Genomic DNA, 15,978 nt, shown 5'->3' on the forward strand with positions numbered 1-15,978 from the left:
ATTTGATAGCTTGCTGCGAGACCTCACACCGAGCACATCTACTGCGGGTGTGGTGCCTGTTATCGGACCCAGATTTAGCAGCATCCCCCAAAAACACGAAGAGGAGAGTCCTGGCCCCTAGCCCTGCCAGTGTAGCAGATGTGATGAGGATGATGATGCAGCAGCAGCCGTTCTTCTCTGCGTGAGTAGCTTAATGTTGTTCGTGTGTAATTTACGTTGAGTAGGCTCACCACGTTATTACATTAATGCATGTAAGGTGAACTAGCAAACCTCATCATAGTTACATGCTGTCTTCTTGTTTGATGGCAGATACTCCCTTCACCCTGGCCAAAAAGGCTAAAATGACCAAAGAAAAAGAGGGAAACGGCTAAACATGAGAGGTTTTTGGACAAAGTTTGTGTTTTTTCCATTGTTTAAGCACTGCTTCCAGCCAAGAGTGATACCATATATGCCCCATAGCTGCAGAAAAGGCTAACATTGTTATCTTTTTACAAAAAACCAGCTGAACATGAGAGGTTTTTGGACCAATTTTGTGTTCTCCATTCTTTAAGCACCGGTTTGAGCACCGGCACCGTTTCAAAAGTACCGATTTGGCACCGGTATCGGATAAAACCTAAACGATACCCATCCCTAGTTAACAGAAGCTATGACTCATTAAACTTGGCAATATTTTTCCAGTCTTCTATTGTCCAACTTTGGGAAGCCTCTTTGGACTGTAGTCTCAGTTCCTGCTCTTAGCTGGCAGGACTGGCACTCATTGTGGTCTTCTGCTTCTGTAGCCCTTGTGCGTCAAGGTTCGGGGATGCTCTTCTGCATACCTTGGTTGTAATTTGTGGTTATTTTAATTACTGTTGCCTTCCCACCAGCTTGAATCAGTATGACCATTCTCCTCTGAGCTTTGACATCAACACAATAGTTTCAGTCAGAGAACTGCTGGTCAATGAATATTTTCTCTTTAGTTGACCATTCTTTGTAAACCCTAGAGATGGCTGTTTGGGAAATCACAGTAGATGAGTAGTTTTTACTGAGACCAGTATGTCTGGCCCCAACAATCTTACCAGGTTCGAAGTCACTTAAATCGCCTTTCTTCCTCATGATGTGTACATGCTTAAATGCAAGCTGTGGCGACATGATTGGCTAATTGCGTTTTATGATTATTACTTTTACAGTGCAATCACCACACAGTTATACTTTTGGGGTCTTATTGTCAGTAACAGGAATGCAATAAATATTCTGAGAACGCACACACACTTATCTACATAAATAAAACACAGACTCAGCTCAACACAGACTCATTCCATATCAGCTGACCAAATTTAAAAAAAATTCCCAGCCTCACCATCTCTGATTTGGCTTAAAACATTCCAGGATAATGATACACTTCTTATTAATAGAAAAACTGCCCAATTTTAGCTCTCTAACGTTATTAATTTGTTCACTAAATGCAAAAACAAAACTACATAACTGCATAAATTTAACATCAAATCCATGTAATTACAAAGAGATTAGAACTTTAAAAAAGAAAAAAAACCCATTCATATCGCACTCGAAGACGACGCTGATCGTGAACGCGCTGCGCTGCCCCTGTTCTCCGCGCATGCTCTCTTTAATCGCACCGTCAGGAAAAGTTTGCAAACACAATGGCTGAGGAGCAAGCTCAGACATCAAACGAAGAGCCCGTTCCTCTGTTCCTCATAACATCAAACACGGCACAGCAGAATAAGAGAAAAAAGGTCGCAGACAAAGAGCGCGTTGAGGAGGGAGTGTCAGATGAAGCCAGGATAAACATCGGAGCCGCTTTTCAGAGGTGGAGGGAGATACGGGAACTGAAAGGGTTCAAAACTGATGCAGAGTTCGCGACATTTCTGCTGGACAGGTAATAATACCCCTAAATATAATGGTAATAATAATAGCTCAGCTTCATTTCGTTTTGCTTCAGATAAAACACAACATACTGACTGAAATGACGCATATCTTGTGAGTGATGTTGCGGTGGGCTAATGCTAGCTTGTTCCCAGTACTGAGGTTTGTGATGAGCGCGTGAGTGTGAGGGGTTGTGTCAGAAAGGACATCCGGTGTGAAAAACAAAACAAAACTGCCAAATCATACAGTGGAGCTACAAGATGTGAATAAAGAGCAGCATGAGCTTTAGAAATAAGTTCACTGAGCTAAAGCTGAGGTACTGTTCATGTGTTGATTAATGGTTTTCTTTCGTTTTTGATGTACTGCAGAATATTTTTTATAAAATCCCAGGCCAGGAAAATCACCTTCATGTTTTTCTGTGTTTTATCTTCAGCTAATTTGACACAAAGGCATCTGCTGTGATGATTACACCTTTGATAAAGTCTTGCAAGTGTCAGCTTCCTTTTTATAGATACAAAAATATGTAAATGTACTGATCTGAATTATGTTTCTGACTATCTGAGGCAAAATTTCCCAGATTCAAATTGAATTGAATCGAATCGAGGATCGAATCGATTTGGGACCTTGTGAATCGGAATCGAATCGATTCTAGAAATTAGTGACGATACCCAGCCCTAATAGTCTCCTTTGCATTAAAAAAGACCTCCTTCTTTCGGCTGCACCCTTTAGGGGTCGCCACAGTGGATCATCTCCCTCCATCTCACCTTAGCATCCTCGGTATGGAAATCTCATTCTTTATTATCTGTATGTTTCTGATGTAACCCTCCTTTATCCGGGCTTGGGACCGGTGTACACTGGCTTATGCACTCACGTTGTGTTTCAATAAATGGAAAAAGGAAAAAGAACATGAACGCCCTAATCAAGTTGGAAAAACATCATGAAGTCTAAGAAAGTTTTTGAGTTGTTGACATCATACTCAAATTAATGGCACATAAATATTTCATTAACCGCAATACATTTGATTAATTGTGCAAATGTTTGTTATTCAAATAAATATTTTTCCCACACTTAATCTGTAATATGGTAATTGTTTGTAACCATAGACTGTATATCAAAGATGGATGTAAGCACATCACCCAGTGCTCTGGAACATTGCATTTTGAAGCCTCAACGTTAACGCTTTGGCCATCATTATGTAAAGCAGAATTCAAAGCACATCAACTGACCCCATTTGTGGGCATTTATCTATGCAAAGTTAAGGATTGTGGGTATCCCTCCTACACAGTTGTCCTTCCTCAGCATGTAGTGTGACAGTGATCACCCTACTAGCTCGTCCACAGAAGGACTGGTAGCTCCCCTTACGATAAGGGTTCAGATCGCGCGAACAGGTGTGAAATGTGTGTGTTTAGTTAGTTAGTTTGTTTGTTTGCTTGTTTTAATCAATTTTAAATCATGCTTTTTATTTGTTTTTGTTTCTAATGTCTCTGTAAAGCACTTTGAATCACCTTGTTGTTGAATTGTGCTATACAAATAAATTTGCCTTGCCTTGCCTTGCCTATGAAGAAGTAAAATGCTGAGTGATTGAAAATTTAGAACAGAGAAGAGAGAGTTTACCAGGCCTAAACGTGAGGTTATAATGTTTTTGTTTTCCATGTTATGAGTTAGCTCTTGCATACTATGCTTTTGTGCAATTATTTAAATAATTAGTAACCAGATGTAATTTTTCTGGATTTTAGTTTGACCTCCATGAATTGATTTTCTGCAGAGATGCTGACTTTGAAAAGGAAGAGCTGAGTTTCAGTGAAGCAGAAAAACCTTCTGCTCAGGTTTCAATGTCAAGGTATATGTTTTTTTATTAATAGTATTTATTAGTTGTTTTTTTTAATTAATTATACTGTTGTCACAGATTATAATTTCTAGGTCAGACATATATGCATACCTTGTACAGTTAGATCCTGTATTGACAGACAAAGTTCAATAAAACAGTCATAATCTGAATGAATTGCAGACTTTTACGGTTTTTTAAAAAGTAGTACATTAGCAGAATTGCAGAAGTTTTTCTATACAGTCTTGTATTTTTCAAGGTCTCATATGTAATTGGACAAATTCACACTACCGTAAATGGAATGCTTATTTTTAATGAGTGAAAAGTCAACTTGTCCAAAACAAGTATGCATAAAACTGCAAAGCTATTTGTCATCCCTCAAACTTGATGATGACTTCAATTTCATCGTAATTCCCATACACATAATATATACATCAACTTATAAGTCATTGAAATAATGTTCGTTTTCCTTCGCTGTAGTGTTGACCGTGCAGAGAACTGGGTGTGTTCTCCGGGCGAGGACAAAGGAGATGTTTCAACATCAGAGGATGAGGATGGCGTCAGTGACAATAAGGATGAGGACTACATCCCTCCAGTATACATTCAGTAAGCCCTTCATTTAAAAGTTCAGGTTCATGAAAAGTTGTTTCATTTTTCTCACTGTCTTCACTGTTCCTCCAGCAGTGGCAGTGCCAGTAAAACTAAAATGCACTCGGATGCTCCAGAGTCTATCAGCAAAGGGGACGCTTCACATGAAACTGCAGAGCCAACGGCGCAGCTGCCAGGGGGCATGGAAAAAACGAAAGTCCAGAGTGAGGACAAAACTGGTTATTCTGCATCCATTATTTACTGCTGACTGATTTAAACACCAGCAGCAGTTGTGTGAGATTAGAAGGATTTTATATAAATGTCTCTGGGTCGGGTGCATCAACAGATCGTTATGAAGCCTGGTCTTCACTGATAACTTAGTTTTTGTTTGGACCAATTTGTAGGATAGATATTGTGTACAGCATCTACCAAACAAACCTAGTCTTACTTATACCTGCTGTTAGCATGTGAGTGCCCAGGTCATTTTGGCTGTTGCCTAGCAACCACAATGTAAATTTGTCGTTTCAAAGTTGGCAGCAACTCTGAAATAAGACAGTGAACAAAGTCAATGGAAGATCACACTGATTATGTAAATCTCTGACAACTCTGTCTTTTAACTTTAGCATAAGTGTTACTTTGACAATATGAAAAAAAGTCTGAGTTACAAGCCTTTCAAGCACATGCAGTGGGTCAGAATTTAGCTTTTTAAGTCGCCATATCGAGATCGCCCCGTGAAGTTTTCTCAAGATCAAAAGAATATTTAACAGATCTTTAAAGGAAGGAAGTTACAGTTTCAGAGAGTCACTGGGCTGAGTGGGTGCACTGGGTCCTAGTATGCAATAAATGGGGATTATTTTCAGCTTTCTGTCATGTAATGCTGCTTCTGAATTAAAAACCCCTGGGGCCATGTTGGTTCAGCCTCTTTATTCACGACAGAGTTCAAGCCAGTATTTTAAAAATGTTATTGAACACTTTTACACAGGAAAAGCAAGTAGGCCTTGAGTTAATGTAACCTGACAAAGTTTTTTACATATCTTTAATTTTTCTTTTTAAAGTATGTTTGCTTGAAGTATTGAGTAAAACAATATTACTATAGCAAATCGGTTTATTTAAAAATGCTGTAGTTTAAAGAAGTTGTAGTTGTTAACAGCGCTGATAGTGGATTTCTCAAAAAAAAAAAAGTTGACATGTGCTATCCTCCTGAGGTTTTCTTTGTTACGATGGCAACACATCCTCACAAGTCACTGGAGAAAAGTTAACACCAAAGTCGTCATTATTTTCTCTGTAACTTGGTGTCTATAATGTTATGCTGATTTTGTGTCATTTGTTCCTACAGGAAACAGGCCTCATCATCAGCTTGGAAACCAGGAAAGGAATGCTGCCAACAAACACCTCCAAGTGAGCAAATTTAGATTAAGACTTCTTAAACTGTTGATAGCTGTGCACCTATTTAAGGAGGCGGGGTGTGATTCAGGGCTACACAGAAAAACTACATCCATTAAAAACCTTTGCACAGCATTTTTAATGTGTCTGTTCAGAGGATGGACCTTTTTAAAGGGACCTACACTATTATCAGTGATTATAAGCTCCAAAGTTTTATTATTGGACTCTCATAGAACAGTTTGGAATGATTCATGGTTCAAAATAATCCCTGTTATTTTATACTTTAAACCGGGTACCCGGGACAGGCTTACTGAAGTCTTACCTGGATCCAGACTCAGGGTATAGGCTTGGGGACAAGCATTTGGTTGCTCAACCTGAAAAAGGATGATGTGGGTCCATCCTCTTATGGGCCCACAACTCACAGAGCAGGCCATAGGTGTTCGGTGATCTGTGGCAGTCAGAGGCGGAGGCCCTGGCTCTCTGATCCTTGGCTTACAAATCTGATACTGGGCACGTCACCTCTCTGGTGGGGAAGGAGCCGGCGCTTTTGTGAGATACCGACTAGATGTAGCCAAGCTCACCTCAGTCCATAGCTCAGGCTCTGGAACCAGTTCACAGATAGATTGGGGAGAGCTGAAAGTAAAAGCATAGGTGTCGATTTAAACTCATTTCACAATGAGTTTCCTTTGAAGACTGGCTGGGCTCTTCCTTAGAGATAGGGCAAGGAGCTCGGTCATTCAATACTGCTACTCCTCCACATAGAAAGGAGCCAGTTAAAGTGGTTTGGGTATCTCCTAACAGGAGGAGACCCTGGAGTATTGTGCAAATATGAGAGCATGTCGGTTCAAAACCCAGATGTATCACCCAGAATGAATTGTGCCTTTCGGAAACACCCAAATGTTGAAGTACCGCAACTTCAACATGCAGCGCACCACAGCGAGTAGTTCTACATGTTGAAGTTTTTGTACCAGATGCACAACCTCAAAAGGATCTGTGAGTCCTCCTGACATTGTTTGTTTTTTGGGCAAATGTGATAACCACTCCACTGTGGAGCCTTTGCTCAGGCAAATGCTGACAGTTTAAAACTTCATGTGTTCACAGTGGAAAACAGAGGAAGGCCACGGAGCTGAAACACGGGAGCAGGATCATAGAGCACCACCTACAGGTAAGTTAGACTATTTTATTTTGATGTCATATTTTTTCTTTATAAGATCCGATCCACAAGACACATAAAAATATCCTCTGCTGGCCATAAAAGATTTTTAAGGTCACAGAAAAATCTCTTGATGTTTTGATTTTTGCATATAAGCGTGATTGAATCAGAAGAATGTTTTTATCTCTTTAATGCAGCAGTAATCTAAACAGAGTTTTGCTGCTAGTGCTCGATGCCTTCCATACTCACACTAATGTTCTGAATATTATCATTATTATTATTTTCAGGTATTTATTTTTGTTCAGGAGAATTTTTAGGTGCGAGTTCAGAATCCACCAGTGAGCACACCGGCCTCGCTTACAAGACCGAAGAGATAAAACCGCCGCAGGCGCTTCGCAGACCGAAGAAGATCTACAAGTGTCAGACCTGTAGTAGAGTGTTCCCTCGGTACAATGCACTGCAGCGCCACCTTGTGATTCACTCGGGAAAAAGACCTTTCAAATGCTTTATATGTGGGAGAGGATTCACCCAGAGTGGAAACCTCAAAACACACATGAAAGTTCACAGAGGTGAGAGGAACCTCCTGCTGTGCTCAGGACACTTTAACCACAAGCAGTCATGTGATTAATTCAGTTGTGCTCATGAAAGCATCTGTTGAGTTTCTCCTCTTGTGTATCACGATGTTTCTTCTTTATTTAATTGCCCATCTGTATCTATCAGTCACTGTATTTGTTCCTCCTCACAGGTGAGCTTCCAAAGTGGACCTTAGTTCAAAAGAAGAGCGAGCCTAAAGAATCGCCTGCTACAGTTCACGTGTGTGGGGAGTGTGGAATGGACTTCCCTGAGAAACATCAGCTAGAGGAACACCGTGAGACTCACAAGAAACCCTACGCATGTCCCGACTGCGGCAAGAGATTCAAACAGGAAAATGGCGTTAAAATCCACATGCGGCTCCACTCGGGAGATTCCCTTTTCTTCTGTTCCGCCTGTGGGAAACACTGCACTACGGCTAAAATGCTTAAAATACATATGCTCACTCACACCGGAGAAAAGAATTACCATTGCGATCAGTGTGGGAGGGCGTTTTCACGCTCTTCCTATCTAAAGTTGCACCTCAGAACTCACACCGGAGAGCGACCTCACCTGTGCTCGATCTGTGGGAAACGTTACTCCAGAGCAGATACTCTTAAAGCCCACCTGAGAGTTCACACTGGAGAGAACCCGTACACGTGTAAGATGTGCGGGAAGTGTTTCTATTATTATCAGGGTTATCAAGCACATGTGAAGACTCATAACAAGAAGCCCAAAAAAGCTACAAGACCTCTGGGGAGACCAAAACAACAGCTGATAGTGGTAAATAATCAATAATGGGATTTTAGAAAAATAAGAAAATATTAAATTATTTTTGTTATATAATATACCTTTAACTCTCTACAGATAAATTTCTGAAGTGGTTGGAGAAGCAGTGTAAATGTAATGTGTTTTTAAGCACAGTTGCTGTTATGTGACTAGAACTGTGAAGACAATAAATCCTAATAATTGTTCCTGTGTGTTTTGTAATTGTAGTCTTAACAAACTCTTAAACTTAATGTTGATTATTCCAGATATTGGAGACTCAGTGGATCTGATACAAGGATTTGCCATTAAGCCAAAAGCTTAATCCAGTGAAGCTAGAAATATCACTGTTATTTGTTTTTTGTCCTTGGAAACAATCAGCCAATCACACCTGAACGTGAGGTTAGCTTATCAATCACATTACAGCAACTTATTGCATTTACACTTGTCAAGATGGCCTGCAGAAGATCAGATCAGGAAAGAAATGTGATTTAAGTGACTTTGAATGTTGTGTCCTTGTTGGTGCCAGACAGACTGGTCCGAATTTGTTCAGAAACTGGTCTACTGGGCTTTTCCCACACATCTAACCCTAGGGTTTACAGAGAACTGTCTGGAAATGACTAAAAAGACTAATAGTTTTACTTTGAAATTCAGATTGTAGATTGAATTTGATGGAAAGAACAAGAAACCATGGATCCATCCTGCCTTGCATGGAAGGATGGATGCTGGTGTGAGCATCATTTAAACACCACAATCTACCTACCTGAGGGGGTTCTGACCAGGTCTTGTTGACTTGTAAAAGCTTATGGGACATTTTGTATTTCACCATTTATTAACTGCACAGAGAAGGCATTGTTTGCATAGTTAGTTTTCTTTAAGCAAAAAGTATTATTAAAGTTCTTTATGTCCTCTTTTTTGGAAATCAAAATATGGTCACCCTATCCAAATAGATCTTTTGAAACCTAGTCTTGAGGTTTCAAAATATGCAGTACAGCAGTGCGAGAAGAACGCTGGTTCGTGAACGCGCCGCGCACCGCCTCTACCTTGCGCATGCGCTCTAGCTCCAAATCTTCGGGAAAAGTTTACAAACAATGGCTGAGGAGCAACCTCCAGCATGCGACGAAACGCCCGTCCCCCTTCTCCTAATGCCAGCGAACACAACAGAGCCAGTTAAAGAGAAGGTTCCCGACAAGCAGCGAGCTGAAACGAAAGCGTTAGCCCGAGACAAAAACAGACTAAACATTGGAGCTGTTTTTCACAGGTGGAAGCACGTACGGGAACAGAGAGGATTCAAAACAGATGCAGAGTTCGCCACATTTCTGCTGGACAGGTAGTTAGTTACCTGTGCTTGAATCGTGTTTAAGGTAGCTAAGATGTCAAATGTAACACGCCGTGCTCTATCACTGTCGTGTTGTAGTCAAGCTAACGTTAGCGTCATCATAAAGCTAAAGTCACTGAGTAGCATAGGGGTTTGGTTTGGTTTTGTTTTAACTATGAGTATCTGGTAGTAGTCCAGCTGCAGCCACTGACCGAGTGCTGTGAGATGGGCGTTTCCTGATTAGGCTCAGGGGGTGTGTCCTGCAGGATTTGCGACGCAACAGCTAGACGGTATAGCGAAGAGGGAAGTGATTGATCCCTGGCTTGCAAAGCACATAGGCACACAAAGGTAGTTTCTGATTTAACAGTTACCGGAAAAGAAAGTAAAACAAATAAAGTACAACAGTGAGGGTTTTTATTTTTTTTTGTATTGCTTTGTTTTTTTTCTTTAAAACACTGTTGGACTTTTTAATTAAAGCTCCGAATGATGTTTGAAACATTTGTTCAGTTTGTTAGTGTGTCTTTAAGCAGCCTTTCTTTACAAATCAGAAACTGTTTAAACAAATAAACTAGTCCAGATTTGGTCAGTGTAGTAGTTTTTGATCTGGTCTCGCTCTGATGTGGGCTGTGAGAAAAGAACATAATAAATGCCTCCATAACTTAGAGCGGTGGTTTCAGCTGTGTTAACCCTCAAATGTATGTTGCACTTCTACAAGATTTACAGTACTATGTAAAAGTATTTGCCGCCTCCCTGATTTCTGAGAATTTTACTTATTTGTCAAATGTTGAAGAGTTGCATCATCAATACATTTTAATATTAGACAAAGATAACCTCAGTTAATAAAAAACGCAGTTTTAAAATGATGATTTAATTTATTGACAGCATTTCTGAATGGAAAGGTTTCAGAAGCTGTGACCACATGGAAATGGCACACAACGTGGCACCTTTAATTTAACTTATGCTGGGTGCAGCTTGTTGAAAAGCAGCGTGTGCAAGCCTGCACTGACATGTGAAACAGGGTATAAAGCAGCGTATATTGTGTTCATCAGTGTTTTATTGGGTCGTAACTGTCTAATAATATATTTTGCATTTTACAAAATATGAACAGGACAGAGAAAATTACTTGTTTTCCACATGAGTACAAAGGACATGGTTCGACATCAGAAGAGGAAACGGCAAAAGGGGATGGTTGCTATGATGACAGCGATGATCAGGATTACGTTCCCCCTGTACATGTTCGGTAAGCTCTGAACCAGAAGTTTGTATCAATAAAAATGACTTTTTTTTTTTTCATGACCTTTTCTTATTCCTACAGTGCTGCCTGCCTGAGTGCTCCCAAGTCGGTCACCAAACAGGTCCCCGTGCATGATGCTGTAGATGCAGAACAAACAGAACAGCCACCAGGAGCAGAAACAATCCACGTTCAGAGTGAGGACAGCAACACTGGTCATACTGGATTCATTATTTAGTCATGAGTTTCTGGAAAACGGTCAGGTTTTCTGTGTAACCTTGTTAGTGGTTGTAATATAATAATGGGTTTGTTTATATAGGAAACAAGCCTTACCATCCGCTTGGAAATCAACACAAGGTTTGGAGAAAATGCATCCTGTAGATGTTTAAAATCCCACCATTTCACAGCAAACACTGCTTTCAAGCAAGAGAATTTAAAGCTCTTTGTGTGTTCACAGGATCAGGAGCAAAAACCTGAAAACACCTGTTCAGCAGATCAGTCTTCCCGGACACCAGGGGCTTCCTCCAGACCTCCATCGTATGAGCTGGAGCTCACTCCATCTGTCTCACATCACAACGTGCCAAAGAAAATAAACCGGAATGAGACGAACACTGATGAAAATCCCAGTGAAGACCACAGACCTGAAACACAGGATCACAGCACGGCACCCACAGGTGATGGAGTGTTATTAAAATGTATTAAAAAGACTGACAGACAGTACATGTGTTGCATAAGATGAAGCTAAAAATCATGTTCATGTCTTGGGCTTCACCAACATTCATTATGAAAGATGGTCCTTCTTTTTGTGGTACACATATGAATATTATTTTGAGCTTCATTTAATTTGTGGTTTAACTTCTTGCCTTCTGTTAGAAAGATATCAAAAGTAATAATTTGATTATAAATGGAAACCATACACACAGTGCATGCAGTGCAACAACTTCACACTGATATTTCTGTATTTTGAGGAGAAACTCTCACTCTAGAACCTACCAGTGTACAGAGCAGCTCCCAGGAGCTTTGTAAACCAAAGAAGACGTACTACTGCCCGACCTGTGAAAGAGTGTTCCCCCGGCACAACGCCCTGAAACGACACCTCGTGATTCACTCGGGAAAAAGACCTTTCAAATGCTTCATATGTGGGAGAGGATTCACCCAGGGTGGAAACCTCAAGACACACATGAAAGTTCACAGAGGTGAGAGGAACCTCCCGCTGTGCTCAGGACACTTTAACCTGTTTCAGTTAGATGTTTGTGGCAGTTGAAAATCCTCTTTACTCATCTTTTACCGAGCTGCACAAAGAACAGTTAAAAAATGTATGGACTGCTGAGTAGACTCGACTGGTATCACGGTTTTGTTGAATACCTGGGTGTTTAAGCATTTTGATGTTTTGATGGTTTTCAGTACCTTCAAAAATACAGCTGCTCCTCTTTCAAATACTGATGTTAAGGTGATGCATTTTGCACGGCTTGTGCCAGCAGAGGGCAGTCTCTACTGGTCGAACAAGCATGAGCTGTGTAAAGATTACAGTCAGTTTAATTTTAAAAAAATAGTGTTCACTCATAAATAGAATAACATCTTCCAAAAAATTGATGCACTCTCCTAAACTTAAAAAAATCCATTAAAAATGCATGAGAGCGGACGCCGATTTGTAGATGCCGCCATGTTGCCCCACCAACTTGACTATAGTGGGCGAGATAGACATCGCTGCTCCACCTAATCTCATTGTGGCTGTATGTTGTTAGAGACCAACCACATTTGTATTAGGCCAACAGTCGGGGAGAAAAAAACTCATAGGTGTCCTTTTAATTGGTGTCTGCAACCGTTAGATTCAAGATAAAAAAGCATCATAACTTGCCGACGAGAACAACAACAATTTTCCAAGAGATATGATGATGAGAACGAACTGTCTCTCTTGCCCAATCCCTCGAGGCCACCTGCGTAGGCTGCGGACTGTTGATCTTCGCCTAATGGGCGAAAGGACACTTTCTCAGGCTGAACTGGTATGCCAACAGCTGTGCACATTGGCATACCCCCCCATGTTGCTTGTCTTGTGTTTTTATGGTGTTACGATGTGATATTTGTGCTTTTTATGTGCTGGAGTTTTTGTCTTCTCCTCATGCTGACTCCTTTTAAGGATCAGTATGAGCAGAAATTCTTTTTTTTCTCCTGATCTGACCTTTTGTTTTATACATTTCATTGTTTTTCCTTTTGCTACCTAGCCTGACCTGTCTCCCTAGCGTGAAGTTGTATATTGTAAGTACGGTCGGCAAGGTTTGTTATCTCAGTTGCAGGCAACTGCAACTGAGATAACAAATGCATTATCCAATCCAATCCAATAACTGTGTTTTATCATCTGAGAAAGGGTGCCAAAGAAACAAAAACATAAAGGAAAGAGAAAACATGATCAGCATCTGGACAAAATGTCATCTTCTTCCTCCTCAACTCTGACCTCTAAGCCGTCAGCAGAAGTCAGGCCTTTTAACACATGAAAATATCCGTGAACATGCTTATTTATTCTCAATATTGTCACAATTAATTATTGTCAGCAGATTAAATATGTGATCCTCCCGTCTCCAGACAGTGAACAACACTGATAAACAGTTTGATCACAATCACTGAGCATCAGAGTCCAACAAAGTCAAAGAAAGTTTCACTAATCCTGGCTAACAGCAGCTAACAGAGGTTAACAGCCGCTAACAACAGCAGCAGCTTACCAACAGAAAAGTTCAGGATATCCAACAACTCGCCTAAGTATTGCTATCATCGTATAGAGGTGAGTTTCAATGAGTCATTGACTCATATCGGACTACTTTTAAAAAGTATTTTTTAATTCAGTTGACTGCAGTCAGCAATCTACTAGTGAGATTTTACACACTGTACCCTTACTTTATTCAACTGGGAAAAAAACAAAAAAAATCATCCAATTAAAAACAATTACATCATCTTCGTTCAGCCAACTGCTGGTTGGTAGTTTCCACATAGCAGGATGAGTCATCAGTTTCTTCAGCAAATGTAATGAGAACTTAGTGTGAACTCAACAAAACAATCAATGCCTCGACCCAAGTTTTTCAAGCAGAGGCTCTCACTGTGTAACATCATGAGCAATTTTATTCAGTTCACCTGTCTGTGAACTTGAGGTTTTGTTTTTTTTGTTTGTTTACTTTATTTTTAATTGTGTACATGCTTGTATTTTTCACAGGAGAGTTACCAAAGTGGACATTAATTGAAGAGAAGAGCGAGCCTAAAGCATCTCCTGCTACAGTTCACATGTGTGGGGAGTGTGGAATGGACTTCCCTGAGAAACATAAGCTAGAGGAACACCGCGAGATTCACTGGAAGCCTTTTGCATGTCCTGACTGTGGGAAGAGATTCAAACATAATAAGAGTGTTAAAATGCATATGCGCCTCCACTCAGGAGATTTACCTTATCTCTGTTCAGAGTGTGGGAAGACTTGTGTCACGATGGAAATGCTTAAAAAACACAAGTTAACTCATACCGGAGAAAAGAACTACCACTGTGATCAGTGTGGGAGGGCATTTTTGCAATCTTACAACCTCAATTTGCACCTGAAGACTCACACCGGAGAGCGATCTTTTCTGTGCTCGATCTGTGGGAAACGTTACTCCAGAGCAGATACCCTAAAAGTTCACCTGAGAGTTCACACTGGAGAGAACCCGTATGCGTGTAAGATATGTGGGAAGTGTTTCTATTACAATCAGGGCTATCAAGCGCATGTGAAGATTCATGACAAGAAGCCAAAAACATCCATGAGAACTTTGGGGAGACCGAAACAGCAGCTGATAGTGGTAAACAAACAGTAATGTGATCAAGAACATTTACAGCAGTCTGAGAAGCCTTTGATTATTAAACCTAAACAAAGACATATACTCCTTTCTGTTAATCTGACTTCTGAGCTTCAAGAGATATATGCATACTTATGAATGTGGCACAATGGCATTAATCTGATGTTTAATAATTACCCTAAAATGGAGACAGGATTGGTCAAGATTGTCTGATCCATTGATTAAAGTCCCGTAATCGCACATACAGTGTGGCCTCTGTTTTAAAGAGCTGATGACAAGCCTCTAACCTCGTGCATTATGTATGCCAATTGATTTATCTTTATATCTCGCAAGTAGTACGCAATACTGTGCAAGTACAGTGTCTCGTCCCATCAGTGTTGTAATGAACGTAGCAGTCTGTTGTCACTTTAACAGATTCATCAAGCCAGTAATGTTACATATCCAGTGTCTGAAAAGAGTTAATTTGAAATAAAATCTCTCGGATGACTCAAGTAGAAAAAGTATTCCTGTAGTATATTTTGTATGGTCACTTCCATTGTCCGTAGTTTGGTCAATGGTTCTTAAAAAAAACCAAGTTCTTTGTATTTTTGGTTCATCCAAACTTGATCGTTGGATTAGAGTTAATGAAACATGACAATGAGCACATTTGAAATGTGGTGGATTGGGAGAGTTGCATCACGGATGTGCAGCCAACATATCTGCAGCAACTGTGTGATGCTATCATGTCAACATGGACCAAAATCTCTGAGGAATGTTACAAACACCTTGTTGACCTTCCTAATGTTGTAAACCTGCTCAACATTTGGCAATAAAAACCCTTTCTGATTCTGATTCTTGAATCTGTGCCACGAAGAATGAAGGCAGTTCTGAAGGTAAAAAGGCCGTCCAACGTGGTACTGAAAAGGTGTGTTTGGCTTCCAGAAAGATTTTAGGTTATCTTATGCATAGACTTTCTAACCCAGGTACATTAATGTTATTAAAGCGATAGGCATGGTCATAGTGCATAGGTAGGCTTTGAACAATGCTCAGTTGGTACGGAGAGACCTGAAGTGTGCCAAAAATATATTCCCATGTCATTACATCATGCCAGGATGGATGCTTTCATGCGGTTTACAACAAGTTCTGACACTACTGTCCAAATGAAGACTTGTCAGATCAGGCAACATTTCTTCAATCTTCTAATATCTAATTTTGGTGAGCCTTGATGTCAGGAGTGACACCTGGTGTGTTCTTGAAAGCTGTAACACAACCGCTTCAAAATGATAAGTGTGCATTCAGAGATGCTCTTCTGCATACCTTGGTTGTAATGAGTGGCTGAGTTACTATTGCCTTTCTAGCAGTTTGCAGCAGCCTGGTTATTCTCTTCTGACATCAACAAAGCATTTTCACCCAGAGAACTGCCGCTCACAGGATATTTTCTCTTTTTTCTAACTGTGTCCAATTCAAAAACACTTAAATTGGCTTTCTTCCTCATT

At 40.3% G+C, this 15,978-nt stretch overlaps 2 protein-coding genes across 7 annotated transcripts; both read left to right on the forward strand.

Moving 5' to 3' along the window:
- The first annotated feature begins 569 nt into the window (after nt 1-569).
- Nucleotides 570-8,356, forward strand: LOC102296013 (zinc finger protein OZF). Of its 3 annotated transcripts, none has more exons than XM_042227293.1 (8): nt 570-1,876; nt 3,629-3,703; nt 4,169-4,294; nt 4,373-4,500; nt 5,613-5,674; nt 6,761-6,824; nt 7,100-7,381; nt 7,558-8,356. In XM_042227293.1, exons 1-8 carry the CDS (start codon nt 1,641-1,643, stop codon nt 8,178-8,180), a joined length of 1,596 nt encoding a protein of 531 aa, XP_042083227.1. In that variant the 5' UTR covers nt 570-1,640; the 3' UTR covers nt 8,181-8,356. The 3 variants fall into 3 exon arrangements, with proteins under 3 accessions (XP_042083227.1, XP_005938536.2, XP_042083228.1); XM_005938474.3 differs by having other exon boundaries at nt 572-1,876; nt 4,370-4,500; XM_042227294.1 differs by having other exon boundaries at nt 1,763-1,876; nt 3,600-3,703; nt 4,370-4,500.
- An 820-nt stretch (nt 8,357-9,176) lies between these two features.
- LOC102301574 (zinc finger protein 2) lies at nt 9,177-14,743 on the forward strand. Of its 4 annotated transcripts, none has more exons than XR_006055220.1 (7): nt 9,177-9,477; nt 10,574-10,705; nt 10,781-10,893; nt 11,016-11,053; nt 11,154-11,370; nt 11,665-13,472; nt 13,899-14,008. XR_006055220.1 is itself a non-coding variant. In XM_042227295.1 (7 exons), exons 1-7 carry the CDS (start codon nt 9,239-9,241, stop codon nt 14,519-14,521), a joined length of 1,590 nt encoding a protein of 529 aa, XP_042083229.1. In that variant the 5' UTR covers nt 9,186-9,238; the 3' UTR covers nt 14,522-14,743. The 4 variants fall into 4 exon arrangements, 3 of the variants coding, with proteins under 3 accessions (XP_042083229.1, XP_042083230.1, XP_042083231.1); XM_042227295.1 differs by having other exon boundaries at nt 9,186-9,477; nt 11,665-11,892; nt 13,899-14,743; XM_042227296.1 differs by having other exon boundaries at nt 9,187-9,477; nt 11,683-11,892; nt 13,899-14,743.
- The last annotated feature ends 1,235 nt before the right edge of the window (nt 14,744-15,978 follow it).

This window comes from Haplochromis burtoni, unplaced genomic scaffold (genome assembly GCF_018398535.1).
Source record: "Haplochromis burtoni strain Fernald_Lab_line unplaced genomic scaffold, NCSU_Asbu1 Contig_253, whole genome shotgun sequence".
Classification (NCBI taxonomy): Eukaryota; Metazoa; Chordata; class Actinopteri; order Cichliformes; family Cichlidae; genus Haplochromis; species Haplochromis burtoni.

Excerpts from the sequence above, each read along its gene's own strand:
- LOC102296013 (XM_005938474.3), top strand. The coding sequence starts at position 1,641 with ATGGCTGAGGAGCAAGCTCAGACATCAAACGAAGAGCCCGTTCCTCTG. Across the intron at positions 4,295-4,369 it reads ATCCCTCCAGTATACATTCA|CAGTGGCAGTGCCAGTAAAA; the intron begins GTAAGCCCTTCA and ends CTGTTCCTCCAG. Across the intron at positions 4,501-5,612 it reads GGAAAAAACGAAAGTCCAGA|GAAACAGGCCTCATCATCAG; the intron begins GTGAGGACAAAA and ends TTGTTCCTACAG.
- LOC102301574 (XM_042227295.1), top strand. The coding sequence starts at position 9,239 with ATGGCTGAGGAGCAACCTCCAGCATGCGACGAAACGCCCGTCCCCCTT. Across the intron at positions 9,478-10,573 it reads GCCACATTTCTGCTGGACAG|GACAGAGAAAATTACTTGTT; the intron begins GTAGTTAGTTAC and ends AAATATGAACAG. Across the intron at positions 10,706-10,780 it reads GTTCCCCCTGTACATGTTCG|TGCTGCCTGCCTGAGTGCTC; the intron begins GTAAGCTCTGAA and ends TTATTCCTACAG.